Source organism: Cyclopterus lumpus, chromosome 7 (genome assembly GCF_009769545.1).
Source record: "Cyclopterus lumpus isolate fCycLum1 chromosome 7, fCycLum1.pri, whole genome shotgun sequence".
In the NCBI taxonomy this organism is placed as follows: Eukaryota; Metazoa; Chordata; class Actinopteri; order Perciformes; family Cyclopteridae; genus Cyclopterus; species Cyclopterus lumpus.
In genome coordinates, this window is record NC_046972.1 from 6,635,293 (window position 1) to 6,655,317 (window position 20,025).

The 20,025-nt window shown below is 45.9% G+C and overlaps 1 protein-coding gene across 2 annotated transcripts; it reads right to left on the reverse strand.

The window, feature by feature from the left end:
- Positions 1-1,794: 1,794 nt before the first annotated feature.
- Positions 1,795-19,665, reverse strand: ano11 (anoctamin 11). 2 transcript variants are annotated; one of them, XM_034536859.1, is made up of 24 exons: positions 19,337-19,665; positions 19,096-19,232; positions 18,509-18,632; positions 18,228-18,421; positions 18,028-18,135; positions 17,407-17,543; positions 17,273-17,330; positions 17,079-17,189; positions 16,819-16,984; positions 16,166-16,256; positions 14,619-14,715; positions 14,367-14,510; positions 13,927-14,064; positions 13,190-13,288; positions 12,922-13,024; positions 11,543-11,654; positions 11,397-11,451; positions 11,166-11,263; positions 9,627-9,763; positions 9,298-9,503; positions 9,063-9,199; positions 8,711-8,801; positions 8,084-8,267; positions 1,795-2,071 (listed from the first exon to the last, which is right to left on the reverse strand). In XM_034536859.1, the coding sequence occupies exons 2-24, from the start codon at positions 19,207-19,209 to the stop codon at positions 1,926-1,928; spliced, it is 2,850 nt and encodes a 949-aa protein (XP_034392750.1). In that variant the 5' UTR covers positions 19,210-19,232; positions 19,337-19,665; the 3' UTR covers positions 1,795-1,925. The 2 variants fall into 2 exon arrangements, with proteins under 2 accessions (XP_034392750.1, XP_034392751.1); XM_034536860.1 differs by lacking the exon at positions 1,795-2,071 and adding an exon at positions 3,659-6,269.
- Between the last annotated feature and the right edge of the window lie 360 nt (positions 19,666-20,025).

The window sequence follows — 20,025 nt, forward strand, 5'->3', positions numbered from 1 at the left end:
AGGTTAGCAGCTGAGTGTGTGTGTGTGCATGTTAATGGAAACACCATGAGGAGCACAGGTAGCATTTGCAATAGTGGGCAAGGTGAGGGAGGAATGGGGCTGAGGTGTGGCATCCTGGAACGCTTACACACACACACACACACACACACACACACACACACACACACGCTCAGACAGCCGCTGTCTAAGTGGCAGGTGATGGGGCAGGTGCTCTCCAGACATACAGTTCTGGGGGGGGAGGGAGGAAGTGGGAGGAGCTGCGGTGAGCTGAGTTATAAATCTGTGTGTGATATGAGCATGCAGAGGGAAATCAAATGTACGGTGCTCAGAGGCGAGACGTTCAATCACAGCGAAAGGACATCACTCTATGTGATGGCTATTCAAGGAAGAAAGCATCTCCAGCCTGTAATAACGTGCAGTAAAACAGTTCAAGGTCCTGATTTATGCTTTGTGCTGGTACTCGTCTGCCCAACGTGCAGGTGGTGCGTTCCAGTCCAGACATACCGTAGTAAATCTGATAATCCGGGAAACACCCACAGCTATCTATTTGCGCTCCAGCCAAAATATGTACCTCCAGACCATCCACAGCAGCATCAGCAGACAATTCCCATGACAATACGCTTAGTCATTGGGCCGGCAGACAAGAAAAAAGAAGAAAAAAAGGGCAGCCATCACCTCAGCCCGCCCCCCTCTCTCACTGATGTAGTTTGGAAGACGTCGGGGAAAAGTCTGGCGGGGTGGTAATGGGTTTCACATGTGGGTCCCGAACTGGCGCACTGAGGAGAAGGGAGATTAAAAATCATGACCTGGCCGCTGAATGTCATTACTGCGCTGTCGCTTCCCCTTCGCGAAGCCGCGTCAACAACTCAGGCCAGATGGAGGCTCCACATGAGTTAGCAAACAAAGCAGTGGGGCAGGGTGAAGGAAAACTTACACCACTGTGCATGGCCTCTGGGAAATGCACATATATGTACATGAACACATCCACACCTCACACACACACACACACACACGCGCACACACACACACACGCACACACACACCCCTCAGTAATCAACCCGAGGCCCTGCCTTTGCCCGGAGCTCCAGGCCGAGAGGGAGTCTTATGCTCAAATGTCCCACAAAGGAGAACAGAGGAGTTTCAACCATGTACAGTTTTTTAACGACCTCTCATCCAACATACTCCAGACATGCACTTACCTGCCCCGCTCTGCAACAACTCATTGCTGCACTGTAACCATCAAGGGCCCACCTCACTCCGCGCTGCCTAGGGAGCTGCTGCAGACGTCCCCGATGCAAACGGGGACTTGTTCAAAGGGAAGCACGTGAGCGGTGACACCGGCCATCCCACCGGCAGGACATGTGCATCTACGTTGCCGCGGGACATTTTGGCGATCCGCACATTTTGTGTTGCAGGAAAGTGAAAATTAAATGTCATCCTGTACTCCGCTGCAATGCACATGCACAACAGAGGCCTATTGAAAAGAAACTCATATTTAAACAGCTGCGTCAGTTATTGAAACAAACAAGTCCTGAGAAACCCGTCTCCTGCCTGTGCTGCTCCCTGTATTCTATATTTAAAAATCAACTATATATGTATACCTTTGTTTTCAGAGCTGTCATTTCATGCAATGCACCTGGCGAGCTGCACAGCACTGCTCTCTCCCAGGTTGCACCACACAGAGCAGAGCCTTCACTCTCAGGAAAATATAACACAGCTCAACTTTCACTCTGCAGAAGAAGAAGAAAAAATCTCCCAACTTGGAGCAGAAAGACCACGGAGGGTGAATGAATGTCATGTGCTTGGTTAGTGATTGTCGCCGTTACAGTACCTCATTGGTGTTTGCAGCCTAGTGTGTGTGCTGGATCGCAGCCAGCAGCTGTGTGTGAATCCATGCCATCCCAGGGTCAGGCTGAGCCACTCTGCTATCCATTGCTGCCTTGTGTTCCTCCCGGCTTCGCTCCCCTCCTCTTCTCCTCTTCTCGGTTCCTTTCTTCTTTTGAGACTCGGCTCGGATGTTTTAAAATCTGTGCTCCTCTGCCGGGTTCTTCTCCTCCTTCTTGTTCGCCGCCTCCTCGGGGAAAACAAAAACAGGTTGGGGAAAACAGCCACCACTTGCTGCTCTCAGAGCTACTTGCAATGCAGATCCCCTCTCTAAGCTCCTCTGCTCTCCCTCTCCCTCTCTCTCTCTCTCTCTCTCCTTTTTCCTCCCTCCCTGCTACTGTTGGGGAAGTGCTCTCTCATTTTCCCTCAATCTCCTCCCCCTCTCTCGCCCTTCCTCTAACTCTAATAGTTATTTAGTGTCTCATTTCAGCACCTGCTTCCAGCCAGAAAGACACACAGACAGGAGGGAGCAGACGGACTTGGAGAGGAGAAATGTTGCTCCTCGGTGGGAGTGTGCACAATCTAATGTACTTTACTATTTGACCGTGTGAGGTTTGTATTCACAAACAGCACAAAGACTAACAAGCAATGCAAAAGTGGACATTTTCCTTTTTTACACGAACAAATCGCTGTTTGCAGATACAACACTTGAAATGCCTCTGACTATGTGTGTGTGTGTGTGCGTGTGTGTGTGTGTGTGTGTCTTCGTGCAGCGTTCACTAGACGACAAACCGGGTTGGTGACAAAAAAAGCTGTTCTGGCATGCTTGAGCTCTCATCTCTTCCTCTCCGCTCGCTGCTGTATCAACTACATTCACTAATCAAACCTGAAAAGAACGGTGGAGGGGAAAGGGGGGGAGGGGGGGCGGGGAGGTTACCCCGGGACACCACTCCGCAGCGGTGGACGTCTCATTGTCCCACTTTTTGTTGGAGAGGAAAACAGGTCATTACAGGCTCGAGAACCGTTTTGCAATTATTCCTTTTGTATCACTTTTCTCACTGTGAATTTCTTAGCAATCGAACATATTTGGGATAGGATCAAATATAGGATCTAAATTACAACTATCCACTCATTTAAGACGAGTTAAACAAAAAGCATGGGGCACATTTGATTGACACCAGTGGTTTGGGATCATCCCAAATATCAGGCGTTTCAGCTCAGCTTCATCTCAGAAACGGGTCAGCCTCATCAGAAATGCAAATTAAAGACTTGTGGCTAATTTGAAACTTTGATTTGCAGCCAGTGGATGCGAGCGTCTCCTTCTTCGCTCCAGCCGGTGAATGAGCCAGCCGCTGTCCACAGCGCATACCTGTGCTCGCTGACAAGTACTAACTCACTCTTCCTGCAGGCCATGGCAGAGGAACGCACAGCAATCACAACAATCAGGAGAAGAGAGGCGGAAAGGGAGGGGAAAGAAAATTATTTAAAAATAAGGTTAAGTGAGTGAGTGCAAGAAAGGGTGACGGAGGAAAAGGGAAGGCGATACAATGAAAGCCGTTGCCTAAAGCCACAGCCATTTGTCTAGCTAGTGAGGGGAGGAGGGAGAGGAAGAGCTCAACGAAGGAGGTTATTAGGAGTCATCTGTTGCTGACTTGTAATAAATCTGTGTTCCTATTTATCTGTCTGCAGCTCTCTTCTGTTTGGAGACAGGAAGAAAAGAAAGCATGAAGTGAAGGCAGATGGAAAGGCGTGATGGCGTACAGTTCATCCCTACAGCACAGTGAGGACAGGATATCATCCGCATTCTGAGAATATCACGCTGAGGAGGCAAATGCATTCATCAAACTACTTTTATTTTGGTCTAAAAGGCCTTCAATGCAAAACATCTCACACACAAAATATGTCCTATATCGGGGTACTATTTCACTACTACTTACAGTATGTTACAACAGCAACGCTCAGAAATCATCCATACAAAACTCTGCAGAGAATTCAAGTACAAAAGATGGACATGCTCAGCACCCATGCACAGAACACATGTACAGTGTATGTGTATATACATTGCATATATTGCAGACGAGTGAGCAGATGTCGATATATGCTCTTCATCTCATTGAACACATCCCATAAACTACATACGTAATAATATCAGTGCACAATCAATGCCTTTTTAGAAATGAACAGACACAAAGGCCTGCTAGTTCTTTGCCATCTTACAGTATCAGCTAGCGGTAAAAGGTAGGTGCACTTTGACCTCCAGTCAGAGGTCATCAGAAAGAAAACAACCACAATGTAAACTCTAAGGGGCACAGTTTACTCATTAGAGGGAGTACAGCCCGGCCTGGGGGAACCGGTTCTTTAATGTCAACTGTTTGCACTGTTGGAGCACTTTGTCAAGTCTGAGAAGAAGAAAAAAACCTAATGATGTCATCGGGGTTATCTCGGGGGTTTGAAGGCTCCAAGTGTTTTGGGGAAAGGGAGTTTGAAAGACATAGGAGAAGTGGGGGAGTTGCACATATTTGTTGTAATAATATCTTCAGTGTCCTGGACAATACTGAAGCTGTATGGCCATCAGTTTGAATCCTTTCAACATGGTGGATGACTCTACGTATATAAATGACAGTCAGTCAAATTTACGGCCCTCGGAGGAAATTCATTGAAGCTGGAGATTGTTATCAGTGAAAGAATTGTAATTATTGGATGTTTTGGAAATTAAATTGCACCTTGGGCGGTTTAATTATTGCGTGCAGCCACCCAACGTGTTATGAGAGCCAATTTGCAACGGCCAACTCGTAAAAATAGGCGTTACTCAACCACCAACTTTATGCATTATAGTAGCACAATTGTCAGGACTGGGACATTGAAAGAGACAAGTACTGAGCGTTGCTTTGTGTGTGTGTGTGTGTGTGTGTGTGTGTGTGTGTGTGTGTGTGTGTGTGTGTGTGTGTGTGTGTGTGTGTGTGTGTTCGAGAGTGAGAGTGAGAGTGACAGAGAGAGAGGAAGAGAGGGGGGAAGGTGGACTATTGCACACACTGTTTGCATTATAATTACTTGATTCGTCTAACCCCTGACCTCTGACCCCTAACCCGTAAAATGTTCTGCTAAAACGTACCCAACCCGTGGATTGTGGGTCTCCCTCTGCTTCGCTAACAGGCAGTACGTTTGACTGAAGGATCCTGATTCTTAGGGGAGTTTTTAAGCTGAACATTAACCAGACTTTTACTTCCTCCAAAAATAACTCCTCCAACTATGCAACCCTACAAAAGACATTGCATGATGGGAAAAATAGGAGCGAGTGTTTTTGACGTTCGACCCACACCAGGGCTTAGTCAGGATACATCTCAGCCTTTGTTCCATTGTGCCCCAACTTCATGGAAGTGCCATACTAAAAGACAGGAGTGGACAGTAGTGTTCCCCTCTGACCCATCAGTGAAGCTGGGTGTGGTTGGGTGCTACACCTACAACCACACCCACCTGTGATGTCACAGGGTCCCTCCTGTACATAACTGCTTCAAGGTGAGAACTTTAACCACTGGAGGTCAGCAAAAACAAACATTTTCAGGGGGATTTAAGTTACTCTTTAATGTCAATAGAACCATATAGCATCAATGTAATACTACTAATACTCAGGTTGGGTCTGATGCACACTCCTGCAGGTATTAGGTCAGTGTGAAATTGTAATTAGAGCGGACAGAAGTTAAAGTCTGATAGCATTAATAATTCATGCTGCAAATGTATTAGCCACTAGAAAAATAACAACTTCAATGACTGGCATCGATGTGGCTTCACTAACATATGATGCCACTTTGAGAGTGTTGCATTGGCCACGGACACTATTAAGTTTTCCCCCAAACAAGTAAATTAGTGTCACTATTCATTAAAGCACATATTAAAAAGGCATTACTTTTACATTTCTGCAAAGACAAAAAAATAAATAAACAGAGATCGATGCCGGTATAAAGCACATTGGGGGGCAGCGCATCAGCAAACCGTATAAATCACATTTTCTGGGCATTTTTGTTTCCTTCAGGTCCGCTGGGGCTCGGGCGGGGGTTGCTGTCGGGTCAGAACCCAGTATGGATAAGAAAGATGTGGATCCTTTTCAGATCAACCAGCGATTTTGGAACATGTGAAGTTACATTTCTGTCGGCCTAAACATAAGTCGTGGTGCTGTGTGGAAGAACTTGCGTTCTCCAGATGAAAAGGCGGCTTCAGCCTCCGTTAACACGCCTGCTTATCTTAAAGCCTGCGCAGCGGTGTGCACATCAGTGAATTAAATGAAAACAAAATCCCAGCGCAGAGGCCGTATTCCAGTCACGGACAAAGTTCACTCGCGTTATCCCAGATGTGAGGGAGCGGCTCTTTTTATTCCTCCAATGTCGCCTCAGACCACTCGTTTTCCTCACTGGAGTCCTAACTCATGTTTCCAAAGGACGTGTCGCTTGCTTCAGGGGAGGCCGTGTGGTTGGGTTTGAGCACAGAAGGATTGGGGAAGGAGCACAGAGACAGAGGAGAGAGTTAGTTCTGTCAGACGGACTCCTGCAAGAGGAATGGAGGAGGAGGGGAGGGGGGGGGGGGGGGGGGGGGGGGGGGGGGGGGCTGACATAGACCATCTTTGTTGCAATATGCTACTAAGTTACAGCTGGCAGCTATTATCTTTTAATATATTGGGGAAGCTTGCAATAAAACAATAGGAATTTTTAAAAGAAATTGTCAAATATGACAGTTTGCGTTCTTTCTGAGAATGTGCTCACTATCTCCCGTCTGTGTGTTAAGCTTGAAGCCAGAATCTGGATGCGGTTCACCTGGCATAGCCTTGGGCCTGGCAGGAGAGTACACCAGCAGCACCTCCAAAGAGAACTGATTCACAGGTGGGGCCAGTGACTGTGTGCAGCCTCCCAAAGGGTTGCCATGGTTTCGGTAGTATTTCACCTTTACGAGAGGCTAAACCCACGACCTGTGCTCACTGACTGTTTTCTTGCCACGCAGAAGACAAATTTGCCAAAATGAATGATTTCTGAGCAAAAAGAGTGGTTTGTGCATAACTACAGCAGAACACTGGTTCACTGCGCTGGACGGCACTTTACAACAGTTTCACCCGTCCGCCATCTACTGCAACCAGCTCCAAAACAGAGATAATAGTCATCGCCACTAGCATTCCTGTGCCCCCTTGATGACAGATCCAACACAATAAACAATAAATATCGTTGCTAGCACCACCGGGGCCCTGCGCTTTACAGATATTCTGATAGATATTACTTATTCATCACATACTGTATATCAACATCATGATAATAGGCGTGCACAGTGCTGTTGTACTGCATGTGTTGTAGCTTTCATGATTTAATGCTAGCGATTGAGTAAAACAAAGTTCATTTTCATTATTTGCTGCTGTGGTTACGGACATCCTGACATTCGTTTTGAGAATGCCATCTACTCACATGCCGTGCAGTACTCACCCGCCCTCCTCCAGTAACATTCACTACATGAGACACATGACAACAACATGGGTCAGAGCACAGGGACACACACACACACGGACGCACAGAGGAGGAAGATAATGCACCCCATGGGACTGCATGGGACTGATCACCGTTTACTTCCCACTTGAACGTAACGCTTTGAAACGAGCAGCAGCCCACAAGCTCTATGGATGTAATCATATTCATCTGACACTGACGCATTTGGCTCGGCTCCCACACAGATTACCTTTAATGATAATGTTGTGAGCAGTGTAGCGCGTTTTTAACAGCTAGTTGAGTCACAGGTGCTCTGCAAGTGCTCCGTGGAGGTGTGTGCACGAGTGGGGGAGCTTTTTTAAAAAGGCCTTCGCAATCTAGAATCTGTTTATGAGAATCGACAGTGAACGCTGCACCGTTTTGTTGATCGTGTTAGCAAATAGTGGGGAGCATCAGAATCGACATCAAATGACTGTGACATTTGGGTGAGGTATCGTAGGGCTAATACGGATCTACGTGAGTATATCAATTAATAACCATGAAGAGTCTTTATTATCCAGAATAACAAGGACATTGTTTTTTTTTTTGGATAGAAACAGCAAAAAACTACATTCTGGTCACCTTCACTGTGTTTGTGTGGCAGCAGATTTGTAGCAGTTTGAGAGGCAGACATCTGAAAACCTCAACGGCCTAACTATTCAAACACAGAACTAGGGTGTCAGGTTTTATGAATGAGTGTGTCTTGCACTGCACTGCACTGCACTGTGTGTGTGTGTGTGTGTGTCCCACACTCTACTGACCTGGGCTGGATGTGCCTGGAGTGGCAGGGGCGGCCCCTCGGCCTCGACTCACCAACAGAGCCTCCTGGTGTTCGGCCAGAGCCTGCTTGGCCAGGTAGCGCTCCCTCTTGATCTTCAGCTCCAGGGACCCGGGGACATCTGGCACGATCCAGTCGATGACTCGCAGCACGAAGAACACCACATGCTGGCGGAGGGGAGATGTTGAAAAGCAACATGTTGTGTGTTTGAGCTTTGAGGTGGTTTGTATTTTGACAAAAACATTCGCTGAGACCACTTTTTCTCAAGTTCTCCCTGGAGCGTTCAGCCACTCCTCCTCGCCTGTAAGTGTTTAAGAGCTTTTTTTTCTTCTTACAGTAAGTAATGGGATGTTGGAGAAGGAGGCGAGGACAGCGAGAGTGTGACGTGTCAAAGAAAAGAAGACATGGTAAACTAGCAACAACAAAATGATATGGAAACACTAAAACATACACTAAGAAAGGGCTTAGTAGTTCAAGTATGCACCTGGGAACAGACGCACAACAGGGAATAGGGATGTGGCTGAAAAGTATAAATGGTTAATATGTGGGGATAACAATAACTGAAACAGGCCAAAGGAAAACTGATTAGAGCAAACTGCTCCCTTCATACCTCGAAAGCAATGATGAAACCAAGCCTGACAGCAAGAAGCTCCCAGAAGAACAGTGAGTAGTTTCCATTGTTGTCTCTGAACGCTTTATACCTAAAATAATAAATACAAATAAAACAGAGTTACTACAAACAACAACAAACTGAACAATGTGTTGAACATCGGTAACAGTATCCTCAGATCTAAAATCAACAAGATTACAACAGAAACTTTGGCATTTTTAAACGTTTCATTTTTTTTTTGGTGCAAAAAACGACACGAAACAAAACATATTTGAGAGGGAGAATTGAGAATTGCGAACCAAAGTGTTTCCCCCACTCTTACAGTACACATGCATTCAGACAATCAGCATACCTGCACAGGGGGTTGTGAGTGTAGTTCTGAGGGGCGTAAGCTAAGGTGAAGTTGACGTATCCATTGAGATCATTACCAAACTTGTACTGGTAGAGCAGACGAGGTAAAAAGTCCGACGTGAAGGCAATGAGGAAAGCCTGCGGACGGCAAAGAGGAAAAACAACAAAGGGTGACGCAGGAGAAAAAGAGAGGAGCATGCAGACTGGCGTGGATGTCATTTTTCAAAAGGGCTCACGTTGGCGATGACGGACAGGTGCGACAGGGCTTCCAGGATGTTGAACCAGACGCCGATGTTCTGGGCGCGCTCAGCCACCGGCCGGCGGTACTCGCACGTGAACTTGTTGGCGTCCAGGCGGATCTCCACCCAGTTGTTGAGGAGGGCGAAGAGCGGAGCGAGGGGGAACGCTGCCACGAAGATGGTGATGAACCCAAACTGGAGCACTGCAGAGCAATTTAAACCTCTTACATTATCATTATTTTTTACACATGTTCATCATAATCTATTTTTTTTTATGAGCATTTGAATAGAAACCATGTAGTTTGAATGCAGTAGCTGACACTTGCCCATTTCCAGGTACTCTTCGAACAGGCCTTCACACTCCACCAGCTGGTAGTCTTCCTCCCAGCGCCGAGGCTCATGGGATGCATTATCCCCCAGCACCTTGGCCAAAGACCTCTTCTGGTGCCAGGCCTTCACTTTACTGGCAGAGCAAATGAAGATGAAATCAACACGACGATTAACACTGAACTTTGATAACACACGGAGGTCAGAGGTCATGCGCATCTACGAAACAGCTGTTGATTCTGATGTTTTATCTTATTCTAGTTTGAAATGCCTTTCTTTTTTGTGAACCCTGGAATATATTATGTCACATGGATAATAACTGTTCATTTAACTGTTGATGATTTGTAATGAGCATGTGTTTTTCTTTTCTTCAAAGCTGGAGACATTTGAAGTTGTTGCCAGAGTATAAGCAGCCTCTGACACTCAAACCTTCAAAAGAAGTTGCAGACGGTTCTATTGTGGTTTTGAAACTGGCATCTTAGTAATTAATTATTACTCTGTCTCAACATTCTCAGTACTTTTAGCAATTGTAGCTCAATCCCACTATATAATAGCACACAAACCGTCTTCTATGATATTGTATTAATGTATGACACAAAACAGGTGCTAAGCAGGTTTCTTAGCGCCTCTGTCATCTCTTCAGTGGCAGCCATCGTCTGGGCTATGAGCAGTAAAGTACAACTGGAAACGGGCGCGCTGATCCCGAGAGACAGGGGCCGCCGCACGCGACGGACAGTGTCAGCGTTAGGATTCAGTCCTGCCTGTAGGTCATCAATAGGACAAACGTATTCTTTGAAGGATCGAGGCACGAGTTAGGACGCAGCGCGAGCAGAGCAAAACAAAAACAAAAAGTACTCCGACAAGCAGAACAAGCCTGGCTGCTAACTCCCATTGTGTGTGCTCACACACACACCGATCCATCTCACAGCAGCTGCACGTGAGACTTCCCTACTGCGGTTATCAGCAAGGAGATCTACATAATAATATATGGCCTTGATTTCAACCCGACAACCTCACGCTTATTTAAAAAGAAGTGGCATACAAAAAATAACCGTCAATGAAAGACAAACTATAGCAACTTCCAAGCAGGGAGGTCAAGAAAAGTTGAAGTAAGGGAAGCAGCAACGCAACACGACAACAAGAAGATTCGTGGCCTCCGATCATCTCTTTAAAACACGTCAGCTTGTGAGCTCATTAGCTTCCCCACAAAGCCTCACAGCTCTCTGAAGGTAACTCCTTGGTTTACAAACTCCTTCCACACCCACACACCCGCACTGTGTGCCAGTGCTGCAGAGGTACGTCGGTGAGCTTCACTGCACCAAAACAGAGCTGCAGTTGGGATGCAACGCCTCGAGAAAAACTGCCAAATGTCACGCAGGTCAAATATCACATGCCCGTATTGCGCTCATTCTACTTTATTTGGTTCTATTTCACTTTTTTTTAAAGGCTATTTATGAATTTGTAAGTATTTTCCAGTAAAATAACAGATGTTTGATCTCTCAGGAATGGTAAATCAGTCGTGTGGACAGGAAACATACGGGATAATGAACTCCTGAATGTTGTTGATGAGTTGCTTTCCCACCATGATTATGAAGAGTTGCTCAGCCAGTTCAATGAGGCAACCGCCGGGACCACACTGCAACACAGTGTGGAGACACACAGAAACACAGAGAGATGGGACCTTTTATATAATTAGATTAAAGAAATACAAAAGCAGGGATATGCAATACTCCATGCCTTTGACATTAAGTGGTAAATTATAGACTCACGTCTTCATTTCTCATCCCAAACAAGGTCCCATAGTTGCTGGGGTAACCCACAAACCTACCCACACAGAGAAGTGAGAAAGTTAAAGTCGGTCCTTCATTCATCAATATTCTGTGTGTGTGTGTGTCGAGACTGACTTGTGTCTCACCTTCCTTTAAAGAAAGCCACATAGAAGGGGGACGAGTAGAAGTTGACGAACTGGAAGATGAACACCTTGAAGATGAAGGCATTGTCGTACTGGGTTTGTGTTCTGTGCATCTCTGCAACAGAGTAAACACATGGACACAAGACATCAGAGTCAGACTAAAACTGCCCGCCTTTGTTTTCTCTTCCGCATACGTTTGAAAGCTTTAAACATGTTGTTGTGTAACTTGGTGAACATATTGTTCCCTTTAACTTATAGAAACAATCGTCAAAACTATGTCAAAACAAACCGAGAAATCAACTGTATATACAACTCTATAAAAGCAAATGGATTGAAATTGAAATTCACTCAGAGACTGATTGAGTTTATTCTACTGTGCCTCATGGAGAGACGACAACCAATCCAATACTCCTTTGAACTGCCAAGGGGATGTATCACAACCTCTAGTGGCCATAATCTAGTGGCTTTAAGTCATCCTTTGACTTTTCGTCTGGTGCCATCATCAAGTCAAAGTTGTACTTTAGTTTATGACTAAATAGGGGAAGGATTAATAAGACTTCTGTCTGGGTTGTGCTCAGACAATGAAGACCACGGCGAACCCTGAGCATGTTAGCGCGACAACGTGGATCGTCTTTCTTGACTCTTGTTGTGTTTAGCTATAAGCTGGCTAGCTAAAGTAAAAGTATTCCGTAATATATGAAAAATCATCATCATACGTTAAAGGGACAAAGGGAAATTCAATTGGGGGATGCACACACCACCGCTATCCATGACATTACTGATGCAGGCCTGCAACTCTATGAGTCTGAATCATTTGGGCAAAGTTGGTTCAGCAGACCGAGGCGCCGATTGGTCGAGAGGTTTCGTCTTAGAAAATTAAAATCTCCACCACTGATGTAGAAAAATATAGATAAGAACAGAAGCAAATGGAGACCATTTGATGATGTTGCAAGTGTTTACTGATGTATATGTACATGCGGTAAATATGGGTACTGATCTTGTTAATAATGAAATGTGATTATTATTAGTCAGTGTGTTTTATTCTCCATCTTATCGTTATGCATTCTATTTATTGTAATTTACTTTATTTAATCAAGTTTGTTATATTATCTATCTTGTTTTCCATTCTATTGCATTCTAACACTGTTTTGATGTTCTTTCTATATCCATGTTTCGTTATTGTAAAGGACTTTTGATTTCTTGTATAAAAGGTGCTAGACAAATAAAGTCTACGATTACCATCGTCGCCCCCAGATGCTGGGATCCAATTCAAGACCTCATCTGCTCTTTGAGGAGTCTCAACTTTTAGTTAGTGGACATCCAGTGAGAGGCTGATATCAATAGAGAGCATTCTGGTGTTGGAGAGCAGTATTGATTCTTACCCCATTTAGTGAGCTGCTCAGCTAATGCAGTGTAGACCCGGCCCATCAACAGGATAAGGCCCAGACTCACAATACTGCTGGAGATGTTGGCTATTGTCCCGGCCTGGAGACGAGACCACATGTGTATGTGTGATGTATGTTAGGTTCACACAGAGATGTTAAAGGAGCTGATGTACATCATTACACTGCTTTACAATTCAATACAAATATTCATAATAGAACAAATTAAATCCACACATCCGTCGATGATATATATATATATACATACCTCTGTACGCAGGACAGGGCTCCCGGTGCGGAACATCATCAAGCTGATGATACCTCGGCACATGACCACCGTCACCAGGAAAATCATCACCACACACAGCTGAGAGGGAGGAAACGGGGACATTGTTGGTGGATTTTGATATTCTGAACAACAGAATTTGAGTGCCAAATGGGGCGCAGCGATCATCGACACCACTCCCCATATTTGGATGATTTCTCCAGATACCGGCAGGTGGTCATAGATACTATTCTATGCAGGGTGCCTTTACAGAGCTGGTACCATGGTATCGTTTTCCACCTCAAATCATCATTGTCAGTAGAAGGGTTTGGGGAAAAATGATCCTCAAATATCTGCCCAAGAACAAGTTAATCCTGAGACTGAACATAATGTGTGAGGCTTAGATTATCAGATCATATCCAGCCCTTTGGGCAAATGATCTGGATTCATTATGAGAGAAAGGTTCAGTTACCACTGCAGGATTCAGAGGAACAGCACACAGGTGTGAACTCCACCTCTCTCTCTCTCTCTCTTCAGGGTCACAAAAGTAAGAGCTGAAAAAGACACTGAGATTCTTCACTGAATAATGGCAATGATTGTTTGACAATGTGTTCATCAGGTTAGAAGTTGGTGTTATTGACTCGCCAATCTGAGAATCCAACGTATTTGCATGAGGAAAGAAAGCTCAAATCAAAAGAGCACGCCCTCTGCCTTTAAAACACATGTCAACAGTGTCTCACCATCATAATGATGACCATGGAGCCAGTGAACATCCGGGACAACCGGGTCTTCTCTGGAAAGTAGGGCTCTTTCACCCCAGTCACTGGGTTTTGCTCCATCGTCGGGGCCATGGCTGCAAACTCTGGACGAGGACGCTCCTGAGGGAACACAGCGATGACATCAGCATCTACGGACGCACTTCGCTTGGCTGACAACAATCAGGTCAAGCGGCCCAATGGATACGGACTACGCTTGTAACTTCATGGACATAACTGACATTATGTTTGCCGTTTACTCAGGATGGGAAGGCAACAGTATTCTAAGGAGCTTTAAGGTCTGCAGTTGGACTCTGTTGGCGTTGCTGGACCCTGAATCATGACCTACCTAAGAAACATGATTATTAGACCAGCATGGTCACACTCGTATTGAAAGCAAGCAAAGAAAGGGAGGATGGTGAGACCTCTTCTTCATGGAAGTCCATGCAGTCCCAGTGATGGGCCAGCGTGGCCATCTTTCGCTTCCAGTACTCCAGGAAGGTGACGGCCCAGAAGGACATGAACACACTGAAGAGGACTGTACCTGGGTGGTCGAATAAGTAGCCCAACTGCAATGCAGAAAGTACATCAGCTTTAAGTCTTTTTTTTTTGTTGCATTATAATAACGGAAGAAAAAAAAAAAAACAGGGATAGCGAAATGTTTCGAGGTGCGTTACCTTGGCCATGGTGCAGATATCTGACATGTTCCAGGCCTCGCATGTATTACAGAGAGGACACATCAGATAGCTGGCTCCGCTGTCACAGATGTCCTTACTGTTGACACATCGACACCGATGAGTTACAACGGAGCAAACACGTTTGAAAAGCATTCAAAGAAAGGACTGCTTTTTCTGTCAAAGCGCAATTGACAGAAACCACGCTCGTAGTTGTCGGTGTGAGGGAGAATTAACTGTGATGTGTTTTGCCTTCACACGAGGCCACGGCATATTGATTGAGTGAGAAAACAGGACGGATGGAAGGTGTGGAAGTCGGTCTCGCGGCCTGTTTGCACTCTGCAGTTATTAAGTGAATTGCTGAGACACGTCTATCTTCCTTATTTATGTCCTGAGGAGATCGTCATTCTGCACCAATAGTTCATTATCACACGAGACGGCTGCAGTTTGTCTCCGCAGACTGCTCTCCACACAAATCACGAGCTTTAATCTATAGTCTGAACTAACGGGCCGCATCAATCTGAGGAACTTGGTTGTATTCTTCCCTGAGATATTCACTCGCCCTCTCGTTCTCTCTAACCGCCCTCGTTACTTTAAAAGCGGGATGAGTTTTCTGCCACTAAAGCCAGACATGATGTGAAAAGAGCAGCATTAAGGTACAAACGCACTTCAGTTCAATTCTGTTTATTTTGTATAGCCCAATATCACCAATTACAAATTTGCCTCAGAGGGCTTTACAATCTGTACACATACTCGGGGTGTGTTCCACGGTGCTGTGTAGGTAGAGTAGACCCCACTGTGTTGATAAATAATGAAGAACAATTTGGGCACAGACATACCCATATGGATTGTTTTCATGCAGGGTGGACTCTGCTTTGATGATTTGGTAATTTGGTATCTAAAACTGTGCCAGCTCAACATGATTTCGGAGGAAGAGTTTGGAATTTCTGCTCTATTCCAGTATCAATTTAAGGATCTTGTGTCTGGACTACGCCAAAGGTGCTGGATGCCGTGTCTTTAAAGCAAACGTTATGGCACCAAACCTGGCAACCGCACTGCGGCGACAAGCCTCCAGGAAGTCACTGCCCCCTGTTGTTGTCTCCCTTAAATTACAAAGAGTTTTATTTTACATTCACGGGGGACCATTAAACGGATGACACATCATTGAGTTTCATTCACCAAGATGCTCTCAGGCCATTTGTGGAACGACAGCACAAAACAAGCGCCTGATGATCTGTTTCTTTAGCCCTTTTACTTTTTGACACAACCAATCAGGAAATGTCTATCTGTGACATGATAAAACAAAACACAAGCACAATATGTGAACACGCATTCATACAAAGACGAAAAACAGTGTCTCGCAGATATATATATATATCAAACTTGCTAACATTACCATTAACTAAGGTCCAACCGGCACAGATTAGGATGGAGCAGCTAAACCCTTGACTATACTATATATATATATATATATATATATATATATATATATATATATATATATATATATATATATATATATATATTCTGTGTAGTGTGTGTGCACTCACGCTGGTGTGTTGGTCCCCATGGACATGACTCCCGACACAAAGACCAGGGTTCCAACCACAGCCGCCGGCAGCAGCCAGGCGGTGTAGAAACCTGCAGAGGCATAAAGCTGCATTAGGCCGCAGCTCTCGGCTGATGGCCTCCACGGAGAGGTCGGGTAGGCGTCGCCTCATTCTGAGGTTGATAGTTTTATTGTCTCAAGCTTTTTGTTTTTCTGTTGACAATGTGCAACGCTGAGTATGCTCTTCTCTTTTTTTTTAAAATATAATGTATTTTACTCCTCATACCAAATATCCACATTTAAAATATGCACCAGGTGTAAGGTGGAGCCCGGACTGTTCTACAGTGACATTGTTGTGAATTATTAGTTTATCACAGATTTACGAGGGCATAAATGGACCGCCAGAATTTACGAGGTAAGATTTGTGGAAAGCGAAAGTATTAGTTTTGAGTTTTTTCGAAACCTTTCAACTCCATCTCATGGTCTTCATCATCTCTACAACTACATGTTAGTATGTGCCCACAGCTCCATACTGCTGGTGAGTACCATGAGATGCAGATGAAAGCTAAAAAAAAAGCGTGTACGCTCCCCCCTGCCACACGACTCATTTCAAGGCACTCAACCTAATGTGTCTGGATACATATTTATATTTACCCAGCCAGGCAAAGTAGAGTGCAATCTTCTCTCCATAGTACTCCCTGATGTGGTCCAGTGGTTGGTACTTGTACCATTTACACCAGCGGGCCCAGTAGTGGTGAAGAATCTGCCTCTGGTTCAGCTCATCAGGACGGATGTCATTCTTTGGGAGCTTAAAGGGGCCCTGTGGCGAGAAAAAAAGAAAAACCTGTTGATTGGAGAAGGGAACAGAGCACAAGCCTTCGGTCCGATTAAAGAGCAGATAAATACGATCGGACCTCGTGGAGTGGGAACGCCGCCGCGTACACCCCCTCGTTCACCAGTCTGTCCACGCCAACCTCAGCCCTCTTCCTTTTGCCGTACACCGTCCTGGCAAGAATCTCATGCACCTGAAATGACACACACACTCTCACTCCGTGTGGGGATCGTTTCACTGAGTGCATGCACTGCCGAGGGATTCCCTGTCACTCACAACACGGTGCCTCTGTGTATTAGTGAAGTAGGACTCATGGTTGTTGCAGCCGAGGAACCTGTCGAAGAGAGACATTCATTCAGCAAACAATGCCAACCGACTCCTACTATTCCTCATTGTTAATTAGGAGGCACCTGTTCATCTTGGACTTGCGAAAGGCACACGTGTAATAGTCCAGCGGCCTGTTGGGCACCGACTCCCTCATCACGTTGGGTATGCATAGTCTTTTCAGAACCTGACCCGATGTGTTTAAGTCCAGGTTTGGCTGTGCCTGGAAGAACATTTATAAAGTTACACTCCTTAAACATTTCATTTGGTGACACCTGTGGTTACTGGTCCCAGAGTGTTTTACATATTGAAATATTTGCCAGGAAAAATGAGAACTTTGACCAGCTTGTTGCACTCGATGAAAGTTCAGAGTTATGTGTCCATAACTCTGAACGAGACGGGCATCTGTACGCATTCCAAAGCTTTCCATCTCATAGTTGAGATATTTCAGGCTGGACTCGCGCCTGCTAAACCAAGAGGGCGGGGCGACTGTGGGTCAGTGGTTAACAGGTCCGTCTTTCAATCAGGGGGTTGGTGGTTCAATCCCCGCCCTAGTCGATGTGTACTTGAGCAAGACACTTAACCCTGAATTGCTCCCTGTAGCTGTGTCCACGGTGTATGATTGTAACATGATATTGTAAGACGCTTATGCGACATGACATAACAATAGAAAATAGACCTATTGGATCATAAACAGCTGCACTAACCTGCAACGGAGCTCTCAGACAGAGTTCCTCGGCGTAAAACAGCATCACATCCCACGGAGCGCTAAGCTTCAGAAAATGGATTGTTTTCTTTTCGTTGGCCGTTTCCTCCTAAAGAGCAGCGAGGCCACACGGACACAGTGAGCAAACACAACGGGCAGACTCACCCACCAGACGGAGATCTTTAATCTGACCCACAGCACCTTTTCCATGAGCAGCCCGGCACTCTGCAGATTCTGAACAAACTTCTCCCTCCACTGGGCCAGCTGTGCCTTCCTCCGCTCAGACCTGCTGTTCTCCTCCGTCGGCGCCGCTTCCCCCTCCTCAGCGGTCGCCCGGCTCTTCCCCTTCCCTCGCCGTTTCCTCCGCGAGCGAACCACCCACACCAGCACAAAGTCTAAACCCAGATCAACAGAGAAGGTCACAAAAGGTCAAGTGGAGGACCGGCTCCGTCATCCATCAGCGAGCTGCTGATGCTACCCACCGATTTTGGTTCGTCCATCCCTGAAGTAATTCCCTTGCTGTGGAACCGGCTGGTCACTTCTTGTGCTCCAGCGACTGTACATGGGATCCTCGCCGCCCACATCGTCAACAGCTGCGGCCGCAAGCTAAGGAGCATCCAAAACAGTTATTTATCAAAATCGGTTGATTAAAAACAAGTTCGAACTGCTTCTCCTTCTGTTCTGTGCACATCCTTTCATCTGTACATAGTTAATTAGCTCCCAAAGAGGTTTAACCCATAATATCCCGTGCCATTACTGAGCCTCATAAAAGCCTCCAATTTGCAATAATGAGGCCAGAAAGACGAGTGGGGAAACGATCACTGAGCTTTTTACAGTCGGATTGAGAACAATCCTTCAGTGCCGTTAAAGTCCCGTTGCACGACAAGACCTTTTGGGGTTTTCCCACCGACTACTGTGGATTTCAGATTTACTGCAACATCCCAGAGAAGTCAGTGAGGGGTGAAGGGAGCAGCAGGGTTATGGCCGCTTTGTGAAATGTGCCGTCCCCCTTTTATTCCATATCTCTGCGATTCCTACATGAAAAGGAAAACTGCAGCCTGATGCTCACACATCTGGGCGGGATGAAGCTCCCGTTCTGCAGACTCCCATAGCCGCCTGTGGTTTGTGCTTCATCCACGTAGTCCAGATTCAGGAGGACCTCTCTGTCTCCCTTCCTCAACATGATGAGGCAGATGACGAAAGGCGCTGTGGAAGAAATCCGTGCTCATCACTGAAGTCATTCTCAGACGACATAACACCGATTCAGAGAAAGAGGAAAGAAAAGGAGAAAAGAATGGTTGATACTGCACCTCCACTGTGGCAAAGATGAGGCTGCCGCCAAAGTCTGGATTGGATTCGCAGCAATCTGTGCCTCCCTTGTCCTCTCCCCTCTCCCTCTCCTCCGTCTCTGCATCCGTCAGGCTCCTCCGCTCCACTGCGAGATAACTGTGGGCTCCCGTATTGGAGCGAGCATGCACGCAGCAGCTGACACTTCACAGCATTTTCTTTTTTAGTGCAGCGCACATCCCCACTTCGTAAATAATGCAATAGTCAGTGTGGGGCGGAGCGTGGGAGAATCTGTAGCAGCCTCATTATGCGGGATGTAACACGTGGGGGGTGGGGAGGGGAGCTGTTTTTGCAAATGTTATCTCATTGGTTTTGAAATGTACACTTACTTAACATACATCATTACCAGCGCTAGAAGAGAAGGTCCAGCCCTCTTTGCTTTATTTCACCACGGGCACACGGCCGGGGGTGTGCACGCATCATCACATGGCATAATGTGTTTTCTTCCACACACACACACACACACACACCTGCTTCTTTTCAGTGGGGCGCATTGCTGCAGTGAAAACAGAGAAGTCAGGAGAGTGCGTGCAGAGATACGTAAAGAGGAGGAGGGAAAAGGAAAGAGGGAGGATGCATGAAAGAGTGAGGTATTAAAATTGCATTAGAAAAGGAAAAGATGTAGAGCAGAGTGAATGAGGGAAAGCACAGT